This window comes from Bos javanicus, chromosome 14 (assembly GCF_032452875.1).
Source record: "Bos javanicus breed banteng chromosome 14, ARS-OSU_banteng_1.0, whole genome shotgun sequence".
Lineage (NCBI taxonomy): Eukaryota > Metazoa > Chordata > Mammalia > Artiodactyla > Bovidae > Bos > Bos javanicus.
Genome location: NC_083881.1, coordinates 21,619,247 through 21,639,706, shown reverse-complemented (window position 1 = coordinate 21,639,706; position 20,460 = coordinate 21,619,247). Strand labels below are relative to the sequence as shown.

The 20,460-nt window shown below is 43.9% G+C and overlaps 1 protein-coding gene across 1 annotated transcript; it reads left to right on the top strand.

Annotated features, from left to right (window-relative positions):
• Window positions 1–2,400: 2,400 nt before the first annotated feature.
• ALKAL1 (ALK and LTK ligand 1) lies at window positions 2,401–15,442 on the top strand. The gene is made up of 5 exons (XM_061438379.1): window positions 2,401–2,969; window positions 9,276–9,329; window positions 10,810–10,890; window positions 12,103–12,178; window positions 14,945–15,442. Exons 1-5 carry the CDS (start codon window positions 2,810–2,812, stop codon window positions 14,961–14,963), a joined length of 390 nt encoding a protein of 129 aa, XP_061294363.1. The 5' UTR covers window positions 2,401–2,809; the 3' UTR covers window positions 14,964–15,442.
• The last annotated feature ends 5,018 nt before the right edge of the window (window positions 15,443–20,460 follow it).

The window sequence follows — 20,460 nt, the reverse complement described above, 5'->3', positions numbered from 1 at the left end:
CAAAAGGAAGTGCAACAAAATAGGAAATTAAGCAAATGGGACTATATAAATATAAAAGCTCTGCACAGCAAAGGAAACCACCCCCCAAATGAAAAGGCAATCTATGGAATGGGAGAAAACACTTGCAAACTATATGTCTGGTAAGGGGTTAATATCCATAATACATTAAAAATTCACATGATTCAATACCAACGCCCCCTGCTCCCCAAACAACCTGATTTAAAAATGGGCAGAGGAACTGAATAGACATTTTTCAAAGAAGATATACAAATGGTCAGCACATGCATGAAAAGATGCTCATTGTTGATCATCAGGGAAAATTTTAACATCACAACCACAGTGAAAGATCATCTCACAGCTGTGAGTATGGCTGTGATAGGGTGAGTGAAAGTTGCTCAGTTGTGTCCTACTCTTTGTGACCCCATGTACTATACAGTTCATGGAATTATCCAGGCCAGAATACTGGAGTGGGTAGCCTTTCCCTTCTCCAGGGGATCTTCCCAACCCAGGAATCGAACCGGGGTCTCTTGCATTGCAGGCGGATTCTTTACCAACTGAGCTATCAGGGAAGAAAGGCAATAAACAGTGTCGGTGAGGATATGAAGAAAAGGGAATCCTTGTGCACCGTTGGTTCACAGTTGGTTCAAAATAAGTGCAGCCAGCATGGAAAATGGAACTACCATGTGACGCAGCAGTCTTGCTTCTGGGTATATGCTCAAAGGAAATGAAGCTGTATCTCAAAGACAGGTCTGCACTGCCATATTCACTGCAGCATTAATCACAATAGCCAAGATCTCGAGCCTCCTAAGTGTCCATCAACAACAGATGAACGGATAAGGAAGATGAAAAAGCAGGAAACCCTGTCATTTATGACAACATAGATGGATCTGCAGGGCATTACACTAGGTCAGATAAGCCAGGCAGAGAAAGATAAAATTGCATGATATCACTTACATGTGGAATTTTTTAAAAAGTCAAACACATAAAACAGGGAGTAGAAAAGTTGTTGCCAGGGGTTGGGGGCTGGGGGAAATAGAGACAGGTTGGGGAAAAGGGTACAAACTTTCAGCTACAAGATGAACAAGGTTGGAGAGTGATTTTACACTGACAAATAGGTGATGGGTTCCCTGTCTCACTGTTGGTTCTGTGTCCCTTCTTCCACCAGCGTCATTTCACACTGTAGTTTTCCCACTATTTTCACAGTCATTCTCAACTTGTATTTCTGATTAAAATTAATTTTTGCAATATTAACACCTGTCAATATCTCTGCACTGCTAATGTTGTCTTATTTCCCTTGAGTAGAGCTGTGAGTTTATTCCCCTTCACCAGGGCCTGACCACACCCTGTTTTTTCTTTTTTTTTTTTTTTCACTGAGATCCTTTGGCCATGTGTCCCACGGTGGATTCTCTCGCTGCTGTGTTTGCTGTGAAAATACCAGATTCTTGTGCCTCTTTACTAGTAAAGTGACAGGAAGCATCAGTCGTCACCTGGAACACGTGTGTGCATGCCTGCTCAGTCACTCAGTCGTGTTCAAATCTTTGCCACCCCGTGGACTGTAGCCCACCAGACTCCTCTGTCCAAGGGATTTTCCAGGCAAGAATACTGGAGTGGGTTGCCCTTTCCTCCTCCAGGGGATCTTCCCCATCCAGAGATGGAGCCCAGTGGAAAACACACTGTGCTCTCAAGAGTTTCACTCAAAGCCACGATTTTATAGAGAGTCTGGGTGAACTCCGGGAGTTGGTGATGGACAGGGGGGCCTGGTGTGCTGCGATTCATGGGGTCGCAAAGAGTCGGACACGACTGAGCAACTGAACTGGACTAAACTGAACTGAACTGTAAGGCTTGCTTTGTTTTCGTGATTTTCCGGACATTTTGGCAACACCAAGTCTAGAAAAACCACTTGAAAAAGTTGGGATTACTTTTGGAGATTTGTGAGTGACAAGATGTCTTTGTAGGAATGTTTAATGTTACTCTTCCCCTCTTCCACCAGTTGTGTGCACTTTGCGTCTGAGGAGACAATAAGCAACCAACTAATTAGCCAGCGATTTCAAAACTTTTTAACATACATAATATAAAGCAATAAAGAGGGCTAATGAAATGTCTAGAACCTCTATAATTCACGGGACACGCCTTGATGAGAGATGCCCATTTTATTTTAATAAAAACAGCTGGACTTAATCTCATTCTCTCTCGTGGGCATCCACCAGAGGCTGGAAAGGAGGTCTTTGTCTTAAGGAGACCACCCCGGCGGACTGCGCTCCCGAGCGCACGGTTAGGTGGCGGCAAGGGGTACCATGCTGGGCCGAGGGCCCGGGTCTGCGGTGGGCGGGAAGGAGCCGCTGTCCTCCACCCTCTCCCAACCCAGGCCCAGGTCGGGGGAGCGGGCGGGGCTCCGGGCTGGGGGCGGGGCTGGGGGCGGGGCTCAAGCTCCGGGGACCCACACCTTTCAGACTGGGAGCCGCGTCTCTGCTGCCGCGCGCCGCTCCCGCGCTACTCTCCGCGGTCCAGACCGGGAAGTTGCCGGTTGTCCCGAGCCGGGTGGGCTGGACGCGGCGGTAGACAGAGTGGGCCTTGCGCAGGGAGCCCGGACACCCGCAGAGCCAAGGCTGGGTCGTCGGAGAGGCTGCGCGTACCCGTGAGCATCCGCGCTCTGGGACTTGCCCTGTTCCCCTCGGCAGCCCCGAGTCCTCGTCCTGCGTCCGCGCCCTGCGTTCCTACCCGAGGCGCGCAGGTGTTGCCCGCCGTCTGTCCTCTGGGAGCGGACCCTCCGCCCGGCACCCGCCTGCTCTCCGGCCGCTCCCGCGCGCCCATGCGACCGGCGAGGCCAGGCGCCCCGGTGCCGGCGCTGCTCCTGCTGGCGCTCATCCTGGCCCTGCGAGGGACGCAGGGGAGGCCCGGGGGCAGCAGGGGCGCGCACGTCGCGGGCGAGGAGCCGAAGCCGTCCCTCCCCGCGGCCTCTCGAAGCGCAGGTGAGTAGCCCCGCGCGCCGAGCCTGGGGCGGGGGGGCTCCGACGGCCCCGAGCGGCGCTGGGTTGGGGCAGCCTGATAGTGCACCTCGGAGAATAGGCGTCGCTGCCGGTACCTGGCGCTCAGGGAAGGATGTCATGAGATTATTAGATGTACCGCAGCGGAGACTTTAGTGACCAGAAACCCATCTGGCAGAAGAACCAGCCCGAAGCTGCCCTTCCCGGTGTGGGAGGCCTTGGGGGTGCGGGCTCGCAGCCCGAGGACCTGCCTTTGCGTCCCAGAGGCAGAGGCCGGAGGACAGGTCAGCACCTCGCAGGGCCTCGTGCCGGTCTCTCCGAGTTTGGGAATAAAGTCAGATCACCGGCGTCTGGCCCCGACGCTCTTCTGAGCCCCTTGGAGCTGGCGAGGGGGCTGGTTGGGGATGCTTAGCTGAGTCCCCCTCCCCGCTCCCACGCTGCCCACGGCTCCCGAATCAGCTCTGGGCGCTCAGGATCCTGACCACTTAGTTGCCCAACGAGTGATGGAGTAGAAGGGGTGGATGGGGAAGGAGAAGTAGCAGCCAACGTCGGGGGACACCGAGGTGGAGAGGATGGCGGGTGAAAGAGCAGGAGACGTGAGAAGCCTGAGACTAGGAGGACTGACCGGGCGCTGGGGTGCAGGGCGCGCGCAGGGCAGGAAGGCGGGGGTGTGTGGGAGTGAGGGGGTAGGTGGGGGGTTGGGGAGGAAGAGGAAGCCCCTCAGAGGTGTCTCTGGAGCCTGTGCGCACGTGGAGATGCCCGCCTAGGCTGGGAGCAGAGGCGCCCCTGGGGGTTGTACCCCCTGAGAGGTCGGAGCACAGGGCGGCAGTCTTGCAGTCATTTAGCCGCTCAGCACACACCGGACGTACTTTGATGGGTGTGGGAACACAACGAACCAACATGATTGGTTCTCGTGCTGAAGGAACTCGTGTTAGACTTGTCCACCCTGAATGTCTCAGCAGTCTGGTCCTGCCTTTGTCTTGTCCTGCCCATCAGTCACCCTGGTTCAAGACAGGCTGTCTGCTTAGCGCCAGGAGTGCCCCCTGCTGGGGCCTCAGAATAGACGGTGGGCTTTCATTACTGGCATCCTGGCTTCTCCACTGTTCCACCATCACACCAGCAGAATGGAGCAAAGCATCATGCCCAGAATTCTGCAGAAGAAGGGGAGCACTGGGGTATCCTCTACTGAAATAAAGACAGGGTTGGCTGACTGAGAAAGTGGGCAGTTGTGGGACTAGAGGGAGTTTGGAGGAACTTGGGAGAAGGAATTGGTGTGCAATGTGTAACAGGTGGCGCTAGTGGTAAAGAGCCCACCTGCCAAGGCAGGAGACATAAGAGACAAAGGTTCGATCCCTGGGTCAGGAAGATCCCCTGGAGGACGGCATGGCAACCCACTCCAGTGTTCTTGCCTGGAGAATCCCATGGAGAGAGGAGCCTGGTGGGCTACAGGCCATAGGGTCGTATAAGAGTCGGACACGACTGAAGCGACTTAGTATGCATGCATACATGCACACACACGGGAAACAGAAGTATGAGGGGCTTTTTGAGAGTTTTGATAGAAAGGCTTTGCCTTTTCAAGAGGTGACAGTACATTCTTCTGCAGACTGATGGAACCAGATTTGTGTTACTACTTTTTTTTTTAGTATAAAACCTTGCTGGCATGAGGCTTACAGCAGGGATGTAAAGGCCATTTATGAACAATTACAAATGAATATTCTTTGTAGCACCAGACTATTTCCTCCTGTCACAGATAAGCAGCGGTTTCTCTGGGTTTTCCAGGGAAGTCCTAACTTCTCTTGATGGCAGGACATTAAGTCCCCTGTGACCTGCCCTCTCTTCTTTTCTGGGGTTCTCACAGGATTCAGGTTGCATGGGTTGGTCCTGCTCCTCACAGACTGGCAGCTGCTGCCTCTGCCTTGCCACCAGCCCCAGGAACACACTTCTCTTGCCTCTGACTGTCAGAATTCACCTCCTCTCACAGGCCCTTTTCCTCTGTGATGTCTTTGCATCTATTTCTTTGTTAAGACAAAACAAATCTGAATCCTAAATTCTTTGCAGTATCATCAGTGAAATATTACAGATGCTGTACATTCCAAAAACATATTCTATCAAGTTCAGTTCAGTTCAGTCGCTCAGTCATGTCTGACTCTTTTCGATCCCATGGATTGCAGCATGCCAGGCTTCCCTGTCCATCACCAACTCCCAGAGCTTACTCAAACTCATGTCCATCGAGTCGGTGATGCCATCCAACCATCTCATCCTCTGTCATCCCCTTCTCCTCCTGCCTTCAATCTTTCCCAGGATCAGGGTCTTTTCCAATGAGTCAGTTCTTTGCATCAGGTGGCCAGAATCCTGGAGCTTCAGCTTCAGCATCAGTCCTTCCAATGAACACCCAGGACTGATTTCCTTTAGGATGGACTGGTTTGATCTCCTTGCAGTCCAAGGGACTCTTAAGAGTCTTCTCCAACACCACAGTTAAAAAGCATCAATTCTTTGGCACTCAGCTTTCTTTATGCTCTAACTTGCATATCCATACATGACTACTGGAAAAACCATAGCTTTGACTATATGGACCTTTATCAGCAAAGTAATGTCTCTGCTTTTTAATATGCTGTCTAGGTTTATCATAGCTTTTCTTCCAAAGAGCAAGCATCTTTTAATTTCATGGCTGCAGCCACCATCTGCAGTGATTTTGGAGCCCACAGAAATAAAGTCTGTCACTGTTTCCATTGTTTCCCCATCTGTTTGCCATGAAGTGATGGGACCCGATACCATGATCTTCGTTTTTTGAATGCTGAGTTTTAAGCCAGCTTATTCATTCTCCCCTTTCACTTTCATCAAGAGGCTCTTTAGTTCCTCTTCACTTTCTGCCATAAGGGTGGTGTCATCTGCATATCTGAGGTTATTGATATTTCTCCTGGCAATCTTGATTCTGACTTGGGCTTCGCCCATTCCGGCTTTTTGCATGATGTACTCAGCATATAAGGTAAACAAGCAAGGTGACAATATACAGCCTTGACATACTCCTTTTCCAATTTGGAACCAGTGTGTTGTTCCATGTCCAGTTCTAACTGCTGCTTCTTGACCTGCATGCAGGTTTCTCAGGAAGCAGGTAAGGTGGTCTGGTATTCCCATCTCTTGAAGAATTTTCTACAGTTTGTTGTGATCCACACAGTCAAAGGCTGTAGTCAATGAAGCAGAATTAGATGTTTTTCTGAAATTCTCTTGCTTTTTCTATGATCCAACAGATGTTGGCAATTTGATACCTGGTTCCTCTGCCTTTTCTAAATCCAGCTTGAACATCTGGAAGTTCTCGGTTCACGTACTGTTGAAGCATAGCTTAGAGAATCTTGAGCATTACTTTGCTAGGGTGTGAGATGAGTGCAATTGTGCATGAGTTTGAATATCTTTGGCATTGCCTTTCTTTGGGATTGGAATGAAAACTGACCTTTTCCAGTCCTGTGTCCACTGCTGAATTTTTCAAATTTGCTGGCATATTGAGCCTTTTCACAGCATCATCTTTTAGGATTTGAAATAGCTCAGCTGGGATTCCATCCATTAAGTATTGTGGTACAATTTTAAATAATTTGAACACTAGGTATATTAAAAACCACTGTATAAAAAGACACTAGGATGAGATGGTTGGATGGCATCAACCACTCAATGGATATGAGTGTGAGCAAACTTCTGGAGATAGTGAAGGACAGGGAAGCCTGGTGGGCTGCAGTCCATGGGATCACAAAGATTAGGACACTACTGAGCAACTGAAGAAACAAAGTATTAAAAATCAGGGCATCCACACATATGACACACATGTGTCCTTGGACTGTCAGCTGTGAGGGCCTGGGAGCAGCCACGTCCCAGTAGCAGCAAGTACATCACCCGGTGTCCAGACTTTGGTTCTGATACCATGCTCTGTAAGAGGAACTGGGGTTCCTCGGAGAAATGACTGATGCTAACACAGGACAGGAGATGACTCGGGATGAGCTTGGAGCATCTGTTTGTACCTGAATGTAAGGAAGTGATAAAAATTCAAAACACCATCAACAACCCCTCCCTCCAATGATGGCAGATTTTTACTGGAAAGAATTCTGTCTCTTGTCTTCTACTAAGCACAAACAACAAATGCATTAGTTAGTAATATTATATCGTATTGATTATGAAGGAACTCAGTGCTGAGGATTCAAGACATTTTATGTCTTTTTTGGAAGATCTAGAGTACAGCTCTCAAACATGCAAATGACTCTCCTAAGAGTTCTTGTTAAAGTGACTCTTAGATCTGGGCCTGAAATCCTGTATTTCTTACCAACTCCCAGAGATCCATGGAACTGAGCTACTACTACATATGAATTGTTTTAAATACTTATATTTTCCCTCAGTGATTCTTTCAGCCCTGATGTAATGAATCTAGTTCTTATTTTTGAAAGTATAATTGTTTTAATATTGAATTGGCCAAAAAGTTCATTCGGGGTTTTCCATTGGCTAGTATGGGAAACCCCAAATGAACTTTTTGGCCAACCCAATATATTGGGAAAGAGAAGAAACTTGGGGTTTCCCAGGTGGCACTAGTGGTAAAGAAACTGTTCACCGACGCTGGAGACATAAGAGACGGGGGTTCTATCCCTGGTCCAGGAAGATCCCCTGGAGGAGGGCATGGCAACCCACTCCAGTATTCTTGCCTGGAGAATCCCATGGACAGAGGAACCTGGTGGGTACAGTCCATAGCGTCTCAAAGAATAGGACAGGACTGAAGTGACTTAGCAGAATAAGCATGTCATCTCTTTAAAGGAAATGGTAACTCAAGGAACTATATAACAAATATTTCAGTTCAAGTTCATAAAAATGGATTGAAGCACACAGTAACACCCTTCAGCACCTCAGAAGGTACCAAGGATCCACCAACATGGCTTTGTATGGAATTGGTCATGGCAGAGCAAATTATCTTTTTGGTAAGATATTAAGTTATATGCAGGTAAAAGCAATCACTAAAACACATTTTTTGTTATTTTCTAGTTGTTCTGTGTTATGATTTTTTATTATTTCACATGATCTCTGCTCATCTTTAAATAAGAAGCAGGAACAAGAGATAAGCTTGCCAACATTATATACATAATATGCAAATCTGTTCCTTTAAAAATATATTATTGTAAACTTAAAATTGATGAGGGTGGCAGATGGTAACTGTTTTGGTTAAATAAAAACTAGAAATTTTCATAAATTGGATGAATGAGATGAGAGGTTATTCAAGTTGCTCCAGGATAATTTTCATGCATTACCTAGGGATCTTTTTATTGTTAATCCATCTGTACATGGAATCTCTTATACCATTGTCATTAGCTACCAGAGGAATGAAGGATACATTCTATCTTTGCACTGTCCAGCATGGTAGCCACTGGGTACTTATGACCGCTGAACACTTGCAGGGTGGTTGGTCCAAACTGACATGTGCTGTGAGTGGTAAATACACCTCAGATTTTGAAAATTTAGTATAAAAAACATAGACCACCTTCTTTCGTGCATGCATGCTGAGTCACTTCAGTCATGTATGACTCTTTTTGACCCCATGGACTGTAGCCCTCCAGGTTCCTCTGTCCATGCGATTCTCCAGTCAAGAATACTGGGGTGGGATGCCATTCCTTTCTCCAGAGGATCCTCCTGACCCAGGGATTGAACCGGCATCTCTTACATCTCCTGCATTGGCATGGGTTCTTTACCACTAGTGCCCCCTGGGAAACATTGATTACACATTGAAAGGATTATATTATGGACTTACTAGGTTAAACGATGGAGAAGGCAATGGCACCCCACTCCAGTACTCTTGCCTGGAAAATCCCATGGACGATGGAGCCTGGTAGGCTGCAGTCCATGGGGTCGCTAAGAGTCAGACACGACAGAACGAGACTTCCTTTCACTTTTCACTTTCCTGCATTGGAGAAGGAAATGGCAACCCACTCCAGTGTTCTTGCCTGGAGAATCCCAGGGACGGGGGAGCCTGGTGGGCTTCCGTCTAGGAGGTCGCACAGAGTCAGACACGACTGAAGTGATTTAGCAGTAACAGCAGCAGCAGCAGGTTAAACAATGTATTAAAATTTCACCTAATTTTTTTTTACTTTAAAAAATATAATCAATATTTTGCATTGTTAAATATTACAAAATATTTAAAATTTTAAATCACTATTTTCAAATATTTAAAATTACTAAATTATTCTTTTGAATTAGTGGTTCTAATGTTATTTTTAATGAAGAAGACACATTCGAGAAATTTTAAAGTTTTTCTTTTTTTATTTTCAGAAATATTCCCAAGAGATTTGAACTTAAAAGACAAATTCATCAAGCATTTCACAGGTAAGCATGAACTTTATCAGTGGTTCAATTAAATAAAAAGACTGTATGCCGATTACTTCATGAAGCAGTGAGGATTTGAAGATAAATGTCTGTGAGAGGCTCACAGTTGGTTCAGGAAGGTGGACAAATCCCATTACCTAGTATTAATGCGATATAAACCAGATCTGGGTGAGTGATAGAAGTGTAAGCAGAGTTTAGGGAGACACAGGAAGTGGATGGTTTTGCCAAAGACTATGAGGAACAGCTGTCGGGGACACAACGTGTAAGGTGGGCTTTAAGGATGAGTAGAATTTTCCCTTACCAGAGAGGCATTCTGGTCAGAAGGAATCCTTTGAATACGTGGTGTGATCTGGGACAGGACCCGGGCCATTTAGGCAAGAGTGTGTGTGGCCAGGGGCAGAGTATGGCTGGATCGGTGGGTGGAGTCACGTGACGAGCTCTCCGTGATACACTGGGGGTCTAGTCATGTTGCCCGGCCAGCAGCACAGTGGAGGTGTTTCGCTCAGGGCAGAGCAGACTTCCTGATGGCCCATTGTCACCTGGTCAGTACATGTGGCTTCCCTCCCACGGCACTCCTGGGCTCTTCATGCAACTTGGCGAATCATTACAGTTATCCTGTGCCCCACATTCTAGCAAGTCACCTAATCATTGTGAACTGTGCACCCCACCTTCACTCCATTCCTAGTCTTCTCCTAGTGGTGAAGAACCTGCCTGCCAATGCAGGAGATACGAGTTCCATCCCTGGGTCAGGAAGATCCACTAGAGAAGGAAATGGCAACCCACTCCAGTGTTCTTGCCTGGAGAATCCTATGGACAGAGGAGCCTGGTGGGCTACAATCCATGGGGTCACAAAGAGTTGGACACAACTGAGCAACTTTCTCTATCGGCACTCTGGGCTCTCCTTCTACCACTTCCATAAAAGCAGACTTCAGACATAGGGATGAATTTTGGTGTGGACTATCTTGGTTTGTGGGGAAAGATAAGGGAAGTCTCATTACCCTGTCCACTTTACAGTAGTCCTTGTCGCTTATAAGACACAAATCAATCTAAGTAGAAAGTGGAATAAATGTCCCTGCATAGAAACTTCATTCCTGTTAAATACAAAACTGAAGAGCATAAAGTAGAAACCAGAGATATTTGTTTTTTCATTCTTCACGTCCTCTTAATTTGCTCTCTGCAGATTTTTTCCCTCTCCTATCTAGAGCTTTTGTCTCTTAATTATTCTGAAGAGTTTTTCTGAAATTGAAGGTTCTCTTATGTGAGTTGTTGAGACTGTGAAGTGAATTTTGATTGTTTTTTACAGACACACCTCATTGCCTCCTCCAGAGTCTGGGTCGGGGGAAGATGTGCTCTTAGGCAAGGTCTTTTAAGGGCATGGGAAGATGTAAACCAGGGATATCATCACTATGCAGAAAGTGCTAGGGAGTTGTTTGGAAAACACACCGACGTGTACCATAACCGTTCTTTTCCTGTCCGATAGGGCCAGTCACGTTTTCAGCTGAGTGCAGCAAACACTTCCACAGGCTGTATCACAACACCAGGGACTGCTCGACGCCAGCTTGTAAGTAGCTCGGGTCGTTTTCGTTCTTTTAAAAAATTCTTTGGGACTTCCTTAGTCCTAGTGGCTAAGACCCCGTGCTCCCAGTGCAAGGGGTCTGGGGCTCAATCCCTTGTCGGGAAACTAGATCCTGCCCCAACTAAGACCTGGCACAGCCCCCCAAAAAACTTTATCCAACTGTAGATGCATGTAATCTTAAACTTCAACTGTCTGTGAGTGGGAAATAATAGACTAAATATTGTAAGACGTGCTGTTTATAATATTGATGGTACTCACACTTAATGTGTGCATGTGTATGTGCTGTTGACACTGTAAAGGAATGAAACCACATTCTAATTGGGACTATTTCAGACAGATCTGAAAAGAGCAAGATTTCCTTAAGGACCACGGTATTTGTCAGGATTTAAACATTTTATCATTTAAAAAATTCCTTGGCACAAATAAGGCAGTCTCATATAAATGAAAAAAAAATGACCATAAAGTATAAGTAAAAATTTCCTCATAAGTTTTTAAAAAAATAGTTTCATATCACATCATTTATATAACAAGTAATAGATTTTTTCCTGAATAATGGTAGCATGTATTTTAAAGGTTGTCTAATGAATTTTTTTTGATACTTAAGTTACTGAACTGAGTAGCAATTCTAAACATAATATTTAAATGCTCTCCTTTATCTAAATCGTGATTAAGTATGGTAACTCGTTGCCTGTTTTTAAATTCCTTTCTCAGTCTAAACTTACTTTTCAAAGACAATGAACTTTAAACATTTTGTAGTTTTTTCTTAAACTAAATTGTTCATCTTGAGGGATATTTAATTTTACCCAGGATGTTGAGTCAGAGTTGTTGTAAGTTTTTCAAAAATGCTTGTGTTTGATGACTAGGGAGGATGAGTCCTGTTGACATCTAGGCAGAATGATTAAGTGGTAGCTCAGCCTGGTGGAGAAACTTTGGGCTTTGGAATGAAGCTGAATCCTAGCTATGAGATTCTTAACATTTTCAGGCTGTTTTCTCATCTCTACAGTGAAGACAGCAATAGCATCCAGCTGCTTACATCAGTAGGAGAATTAGTGAGAAAATCCAGTTAAGTCCTTGCTCTATTAGATGCTTATGAAATTATAGTTATCATTACTAAGCACTAGTGACAATAATTTAACACAGCTTTTCCCACGTTTGTAGTAACTGTACACATAATTGTCTCTTAAATGTTTTTCCTAGATTACAAAAGATGTGCTAGATTGTTAAAAAGACTAGCAGTGAGTCCTCTGTGCTCGCAGACGGAGAAGACCTACGTGTGAGTATGTATTTATCAATTTTCCCTTTTCTGTTTAACAGCTTGATTTCTTAAGAAATTTTGAACAATTAAAAAACCCCAGGAAGCTGATTTTAGCACCACCTAGTGAACTTAATCTGTGGATTTTCCACTTTCTAAATGGTGTATTAAATTAATAAAAAAAGTATGTCCTCAACAATGATTGAATTAATAGAAACAGATTTTTTGGCAACCTTACTGTTCCTGAGTGATTTTTAAAAATATTTCAAATTTGATGTTATTTCATATCACATGCAAATATACATGAGATGAACAAAACTATTTAACGGTCTGCCTTTAAAAAAAACTGGTCAAAATAGATACAGTCATAATTTAAAAGTAGACACAGTATAATAAAAGTAGGACCCTAGAATTTTGATTTATACAATACAGGTTAAGATAAGAGACACAGTATTAGAAGAATAGAAGGAAAAGCAAATAATCAAACACATGATGAACATGTAGGCATTGTTTGCTCTGGTATATATTTTGCCAGAGTGAAATGGTAAGTCAGAATTTTCATTCTGGCTAAATTACCCTTAGAGCTCTAGAGCAATAAAGTATTGGTATGACCTAAATAAATCAAATGTAAATTCTAACATTTGTTTACAATTATAGAAGCCCCACCAGGGCTTCCCTTGTGGCTTAGCTGGTAAATAATCTGCCTGCAATGAGGGAGACCTGGGTTTGAGCCCTGGGTTGGGAAGATTCCTTAGAGAAGGAAATGGCTACGCACTGCAGTATTCTGGCCTGGAGCATTCCATGGACTATGTCGTCCATGGGGTCGAAAAGAGTCAGACACAACTAAGCGACTTTCACTTTCATAGAATCTATGGGAAAGACTGAAAGGTATTCATTTCCGGGCAAAGATCTTTCTAATCTTTGTTGTTCTTTCCAGTGTAATACAAAGTCAACATTTTGGGGGTGTGTCGGGGGGTGGTGTCAGTGTATCAGGACCATGGACAAGTCCTTTTAAAGCCACTGACTCCTCAGCTTTTGCGTCTTGGAGAACCTGTAATCTAGAAGTATCTGTGAATATCTTCGGAGAAGGCAATGGCACCCCACTCCAGTACTCTTGCCTGGAAAATACCATGGACGGAGGAGCCTGGTAGGCTGCAGTCCATGGGGTCGCTAAGAGTCAGACACGACTGAGCGACTTCACTTTCACTTTTCACTTTCCTGCATTGGAGAAGGAAATGGCACCCCACTCCAGTGTTCTTGCCTGGAGAATCCCAGGGACGGGGGAGCCTGGTGGGCTCGCACAGAGTTGGACACAACTGAAGCGACTTAGCAGCAGCAGCAGTGAATATCTTAATCTGGCCAGTATAACTTGTTCAGTCACTCAGTCATGTCTGACTCTGTGACCCCATGGACTGCAGCACGCCAGGCCTCCCTGTCCATCACCAACTCCTGAAACTCATGTCCATTGAGTTGGTGATGCCATCCAACCATCTCATCCTCTGTTGTCCCCTTCTCCTACCTTCAATCTTTCCCAGCACCAAGGGCTTTTCAAATGAGTCAGCTCTTCACATCAGGTGGCCAAAGTATTGGAGTTTCAGCTTCAACATCAGTCCTTCAAATGAACAATCAGGACTAATCTCCTTTAGGATGGACTGGTTTGATCTCCTTGCAGTCCAAGGAACTCTCAAGGGTCTTCTCCAACACCACAGTTCAAAAGCATCAATTCTTTGCCACTCAGCTTTTTTCATAGTCCAACTCTCACAGCCATACATGACTATTGGAAAAACCATAGTCTTGACTAGACAGACCTTTGTTGGCAAAGTAATGTCTCTTCTTTTTAATATGCTGTCTAGGTTGATCATAACTTATTCTATCTCAAATAACTATATGGGAATTTACTTCTCCATCTGATAGTTTTGTGGTGACCTTTACTGAGACAATTCTGACCTACTGTTGTTGCTTTTCTTATTTTAAAAGCAGTGATAAATTAATAATAATAATTGGCACTCAATTCTGCATATTGAAAATTGCTGAACTAAAAAGCTGCCCTTTTTTAGGTTAAGAAATCGAGCTTATGAATAATTCTTATGAGTAAGTTTATATAAAGTCCAAAAGGCAACATAATAACTGGAAAAGTTCTCAAAGAAACAAGTATTATAATTTAAAATATTAAATGCAAACTTACATTCTCCTTGGACAAGGTTCATAGAGGACAGAGCTGATAAACAGGCCCTTTTGAAATTGCAGAGTTTGGAGATTTAGTGAGGTCTTCTGCAGGAGTCATCTCTGATGGTTTGTCTCCAAGGAGTTAACAAAGTGTTAGATTATTACAGATGAATACATTTTAGGAATATTTTTGCGTCATTTAGGTGATGCCAAGTTCATTTTTTGGCTGATGCAGGTGTCTCATTAACACTTCAGTGTTGGAAGTCATCATTTAAACTTTCTAGGGAATTCCCTGGTGGTTCAGTGGTTAGGACTCAGTGCTTTCAGTGCCGAGGGCTCTGGTTCAATCCCTGGTTGGGAAACCAAGATCCTACAAGCCGTGCAGTATGGACAAGAAACAAATTTGAAAAATAAATAAAAAAACAAACTTTCTAAAAGTACGGATAAACCCTTCGCCTGCTCCACACACACTTTAATGTACACCCTCAGGGTTACACTATAAATTAAGAGTCCACAGATTCTTTAAGCAAAAAAAAATATAGCTATATTAAAACTGTGCATATGTGTAAGTAGGATAAAAACCTGGTCATAAATAACATTTTTTCTTCTTCCCTCTCACAGGCATTTCTTAAGAATGTAAATCTAATTTGAAAGAAAAAAAAAGTATCTGGGATCATACTAAACATAAAAAGAGATGAAACTTCTAATTTTATGGTGTATTAAGATGAGTGAAATAAGAAACTTCTCAGAAATAGCTGGTGATCTGTGTCCAAGCGTGAGACAAGATCTTCCCTGGTTTATCTTTGTGTATACAGAAATTTGAAAATGTTGAATGCAAAGTTCAATTCATATATTGCAAATAGAATATTAAAATTTACGCTATTATACTTTATTTTTGCTATATATGTGTTATTTTATTATATGGCTAACATTCTATATATGTATGAATTATATATTTAATTATGTAAATTATGTCTGATCATGCCAAAGAGAAATGATATTTTGGGTATGAGTTTTCATAACATGCTTGTTGAATAATCATGTATGAAGTCCCCTTTTATAATTATAATTTAATAATATTTAATACATCTATTCAGAATTTGTTTTTATTTGCATTAATTTGAGCTGTAAATTTTATTAAAACTGAAATATGAAAAAAATCTGTGTTGTTTTTCTTTGAATTAAAGGCATTTGTAGGAGAGGTCATATTATTGAAATATGATACTCTCTCTATATATATTGTTCATATTCATTTTCTGAACTGATAACTAGGATCCTGAGACCTTTTTTGAATTTGGAGCATATAGTGAAGTGAAAGTCGCTCAGTTGTATCTGACTCTTTGTGACCCCATGGACTATACAGTCCATGGAATTCTCCAGGCCAGAATACTGAGTGGGTAGCCTTCCCCTTCTCCAGGGGATCTTCCCAACCCAGAGATCGAATCCAGGTCTCCCGCATTGCAGGCAGATTCTTTACCAGCTGAGCCACCAGGGAAGCCCATGGTATTGCCACCTTAAATAAAAAGTCCCCATGAACCTCGTGGGGGAGAAGAACGTGTCTGTGCTTGGGGCTTTGTTTGGAAAACAACATACCCTGACACAATTCATCCATTTCACTTAAAAACAATAATGGAAAAATGAGAAACCTAAATAAGACGATAGGAAACCCCATCCTTTCAGAGAAGGCAAAACATGATTTGCTTAACAATGCATCGCAGTATGGTCACAGCTTTTTTAAGGCTTCTACCCTGTTTGTGCTGGTGTCATGGAGACGGGGCTCCGGACTGGCCGTTGCTTCCATTTTTAGCTCCTTTGTCCCTCCCGTAACTGTCCGTACGTTTGTTTGTGTCTGAAACACACACACGTCTTTGTCCATCAGAAACACAAGTGCAGAGGGCCCCTTTGGTTGCAAGGATATTTTGAAGCTACATTTTCAGTTTTATTGGTTTTGGCCTCTGGGCAAAGATGGACAAATAAAGACACAAAACAAACTTTGGTGTGTGTGAAATTCTGCTGTAATGCCATGTAGGGAAGAATGAGAAGAATACCAGAGTTTTAGTCCCTTGCATTTACATAGTGATTATAATATTGGAAACATTTGGAAATCTTGTTTTTTAAAAGGATGAGTTTATTGATTTATTTTTGGTCTTCACTGTGGCGCACAGGCTTTGGTGCCCTGGAGCATGTGGGATCTTAGTTTCCTGAAGGAAAAACTAGGAGGGATCATACCGGTGTCCTCTCCATTGGGAGGCAGATTCTTAACCACTGGACCACCAGGGAAGTCCTGGAAAGCTTTACTCATGAATCTCTATAGAGTTGGTGTCCTCTATATTTTACAAGCGAAGAGGCGATTGGATGGTGGCAAATGAGAAGTTATTAGTGAGACATAGTTGGCTGAAACAGAAAACAGCCTAAACAAGCTGTATGATTGGTATGGTTTCAATCAGGTAGGTAATTTCAGATGGAATACTAAGAAATTAGATTTTAAACATCCTCATGGATGACTAATATGCCTCACTCAGAAACATAGTCTGTGCTATATGTGTGTGTGTCTGTGTGTGTTCATTGCACAGTTATGTCCGACTCTTTGCAACCCCGTGGACTATAGTCCTCCAGGCTCTTCTGTCCATGGGATTCTCCAGGCAAGAATACTGGAGTGGATTGTCATTTCCTACTCTAGGGGATCTTCTCAACCCAGGGATCAAACCTGGGTCTCCTGCATTGCAGGTGGATTTTTTACCATCTGAGCCCCTGGGAGGCCCATGCTATGCTACATGTCTACTCAAAACCTACAAAGATTGACTGAAGGTATCTCTAGTGGACATTTATATTACTACAATTGATCTTTGAACAACATGTTTCTGAACTGTGTGGATCCACTTACAGTGGATTCTTTCCAGCAGAGAACGCTGCCGGTCTTCACGGCCCATCCCAGGTGGTTGAACCCAAGGATGTGGGGAACCGTGGCCTTGAAGGTTATAGTCAGAGTTTTGACTGGGCAAGGCGGGTGGTCAACACTCCTAACCCCACGTTGTTTGAGGATCAACTGTACTTGATATGATTTTCTCACTGTGCTGACTTTGACAGAGGGGAATTAGAGATAAAGGGTCTTTTAAATTTGTTTCCACAGAGGGAAATTTCTCACATGGGGAGATGAGTGATTGAATGAGGTAAAATATGTTTATTTAGTAAAGTCACATCTCAGATGACATCTCAGAAGTCATCTCACTGTCTAAACAGCAAGACAAGAGGGTGACCATGGTTACTCCAGAACATGGGGACCGCATCAGTTCAGGTGGCTGTTCTAAGCTGGTCACCTGAGGGACTTGCAGACCGCTCAGTGTGGCCTCTTCATCCTGTGCTTATGATGGGCAGGGGTGGGGGGAGGTGAGGAGGGAAGGAGAGAGGAGGAGAGAGGATAGTTTGCATAGGAGGAACTCCTCTGTGGCCTGTCCGCACCAGGTCGTTGCATCTCTAGAGCCTGGTATAAGAGTGCATCTGAGTGACTGCTCAGCTCATGGGCACGAGTGATGCCACTGGGAACCTTCTCTCTCAGCTTGGCTGGCTGTGTGTTGAGGAGCAGCAGCTGTGACGATCAATGACAGCTCCAGGGACTCACTGTAGTTTGGAGACAGCCCCGTGGTGGCGGGGGTATTGAGAGGTTGACCTTCCCCTGGATCCAATCCCCTCTTGGAACATGGTGCTATCCATACAGTTTTCTTCAGTTCTGCTGCAAAACAAAAAGGGAAATGAAGAACTAAAAATGTTTTATTTTTATTATTCATGTATTTTGGCTGTGCTGTACAGCTTATGGGATCTTAGTTCCCCAACCAAGGATTGAACCCAGGACCCCAGCAGTGAGCATGCCAAATCCTAACCAGTGGACCTCCAGGGAATTCCCAGGAACAACACTTAAAAAAAAATGACAAAACCAACTTCTTGGTTGTACAGAACATTGCCAATCAAACCATGCCTGCATGCTGAGTTGTTTCAGTCGTATCCAACTCTCTACAACCCTATGGACTGTAGCCCACCAGGTTCCTCTGTCCATAGGATTCTCTAGGCAAGAATACTGGAGTGGGTTGCCATGCCCTCCTCTGGAAATTAGTATACATAGTATCTTATATTAGCCAGAAAGGAGCCAGGGCTTTCCTTAAACTGGGGAATGCAGCCATGACCCGCAGAAGTTTAAGAACCTTTAACTGACTTGATCAAGCCAATTTAACTGACTTGAGCCCTGAGTCTGTGGGTGGTATGAGATGTGGAGAAGGCCTCAGGAAAAAAATTTTCTATTTTTTGCAGCAAACTATTAATTTTCAAACAAATAAGTGTTTAGTTTGTTTTATTTTATCAAATATGTTAGTGTGTGTGTTCAAAATTACCCAGTTCCCTAATAACAGAAACAACCAATTTTATTTTTTATTTAAAAATTAAAAAATTTTGTGTTGGTGTATAGTTGACTTACAATGTTGTGTTAGTTTTAGATGCACAGTTAAGTGATTCAGTCATACGTGTATTTTTTTCTTTCCAGATTCTTTTCCCATACAAGTTATCACAGAGTACTGAGTAGAGTTCTCTGTGCTTGCTATACAGTAGATGCTTGTAGAAACAGTCAATTTTAGATTAAGCACACACACACACAAAGACCATTTATGGCAGGATTCTAACTCATGGGTTCATACTTTGACCTCGAGAAGGACAGGCATCCGGGATCCACTCTTTCCTTAACAGTAAGAATTCATGTAATTGACCTCAAGAAGACCGGCATTGGTGAGGTTCAGCTTTTAAAATGCTCGATTTCCATGCCCCTTCAAAAGGGACAGGAAGCAACAGTTAGAACTGGACATGGAACAACAGACTGGTTCCAAATAGGAAAAAGAGTACGTCAAGGCTGTATATTGTCACCCTGTTTATTGTCACTCTGTTTATATGCAGAGTACATCATGAGAAACGCTGGACTGGAAGAAACACAAGCTGGAATCAAGATTGCCGGGAGAAATATCAATAACCTTAGATATGCAGATGACACCACCCTTATGGCAGAAAGTGAAGAGGAACTCAAAAGCCTCTTGATGAAAGTGAAAGTGGAGAGTGAAAAAGTTGGCTTAAAGCTCAATATTCAGAAAACGAAGATCATGGCATCCGGTCCCACCACTTCATGGGAAATAGATGGGGAAACAGTGGAAACAGTGTCAGGCTTTATTTTTATGGGCTCCAAAATCACTGCAGATGGTGACTGCAGCCATGAAATTAAAAGACGCTTACTCCTTGGAAAGAAAGTTATGACCAACCTAGATAGCATATTCAAAAGCAGAGACATTACTTTGCCAACAAAGGTTCGTCTAGTCAAGGCTATGGTTTTTCCTGTGGTCATGTATGGATTCGAGAGTTGGACTGTGAAGAAGGCTGAGTGCCGAAGAATTGATGCTTTTGAACTGTGGTGTTGGAGAAGACTCTTGAGAGTCCCTTGGACTGCAAGGAGATCCAACCAGTCCATTCTGAAGGAGATCAGCCCTGGGATTTCTTTGGAAGGAATGATGCTAAAGCTGAAACTCCAGTACTTTGGCTACCTCACGTGAAGAGTTGACTCATCGGAAAAGACTCTGATGCTGGGAGGGATTGAGGGCAGGAGGAGAAGGGGACGACAGAGGATGAGATGGCTGGATGGCATCACTGACTCGATGGACGTGAGTCTGGGTGAACTCTGGGAGTTGGTGATGGACAGGGAGGCCTGGCGTGCTGTGATTCATGGGGTCGCAAAGAGTCGGACATGACTGAGCGACTGATCTGATCTGATCAAAAGTTTAAGTTTTTAATAGGGAGGAACTGAGTAGCCTAGATAGAATCTTGTGTTGACATCAAAGAGTGAACTTTGGGAGGAACTGAGTAGCCTAGATAGAATCTTGTGTTGACATCAAAGAGTGAACTTTGTTTGGCAACTTAAAAAAAATTATTTATTTGGCTACTTGGGGTCTTAGTTCCCTTGCCAGGGATTGAACCTGGGCCCCCTGTGTTGCACTGGGAAAGCAGAGTCCCAGCCACTGGACTGCCAGGGCAGTCCCTTGTTTGGGAAAGAAAGCTGCTCTTCACTCGCTATGTTGCTTCCTGGGGGTTCCATATTTCCAACTGCCTGTCAA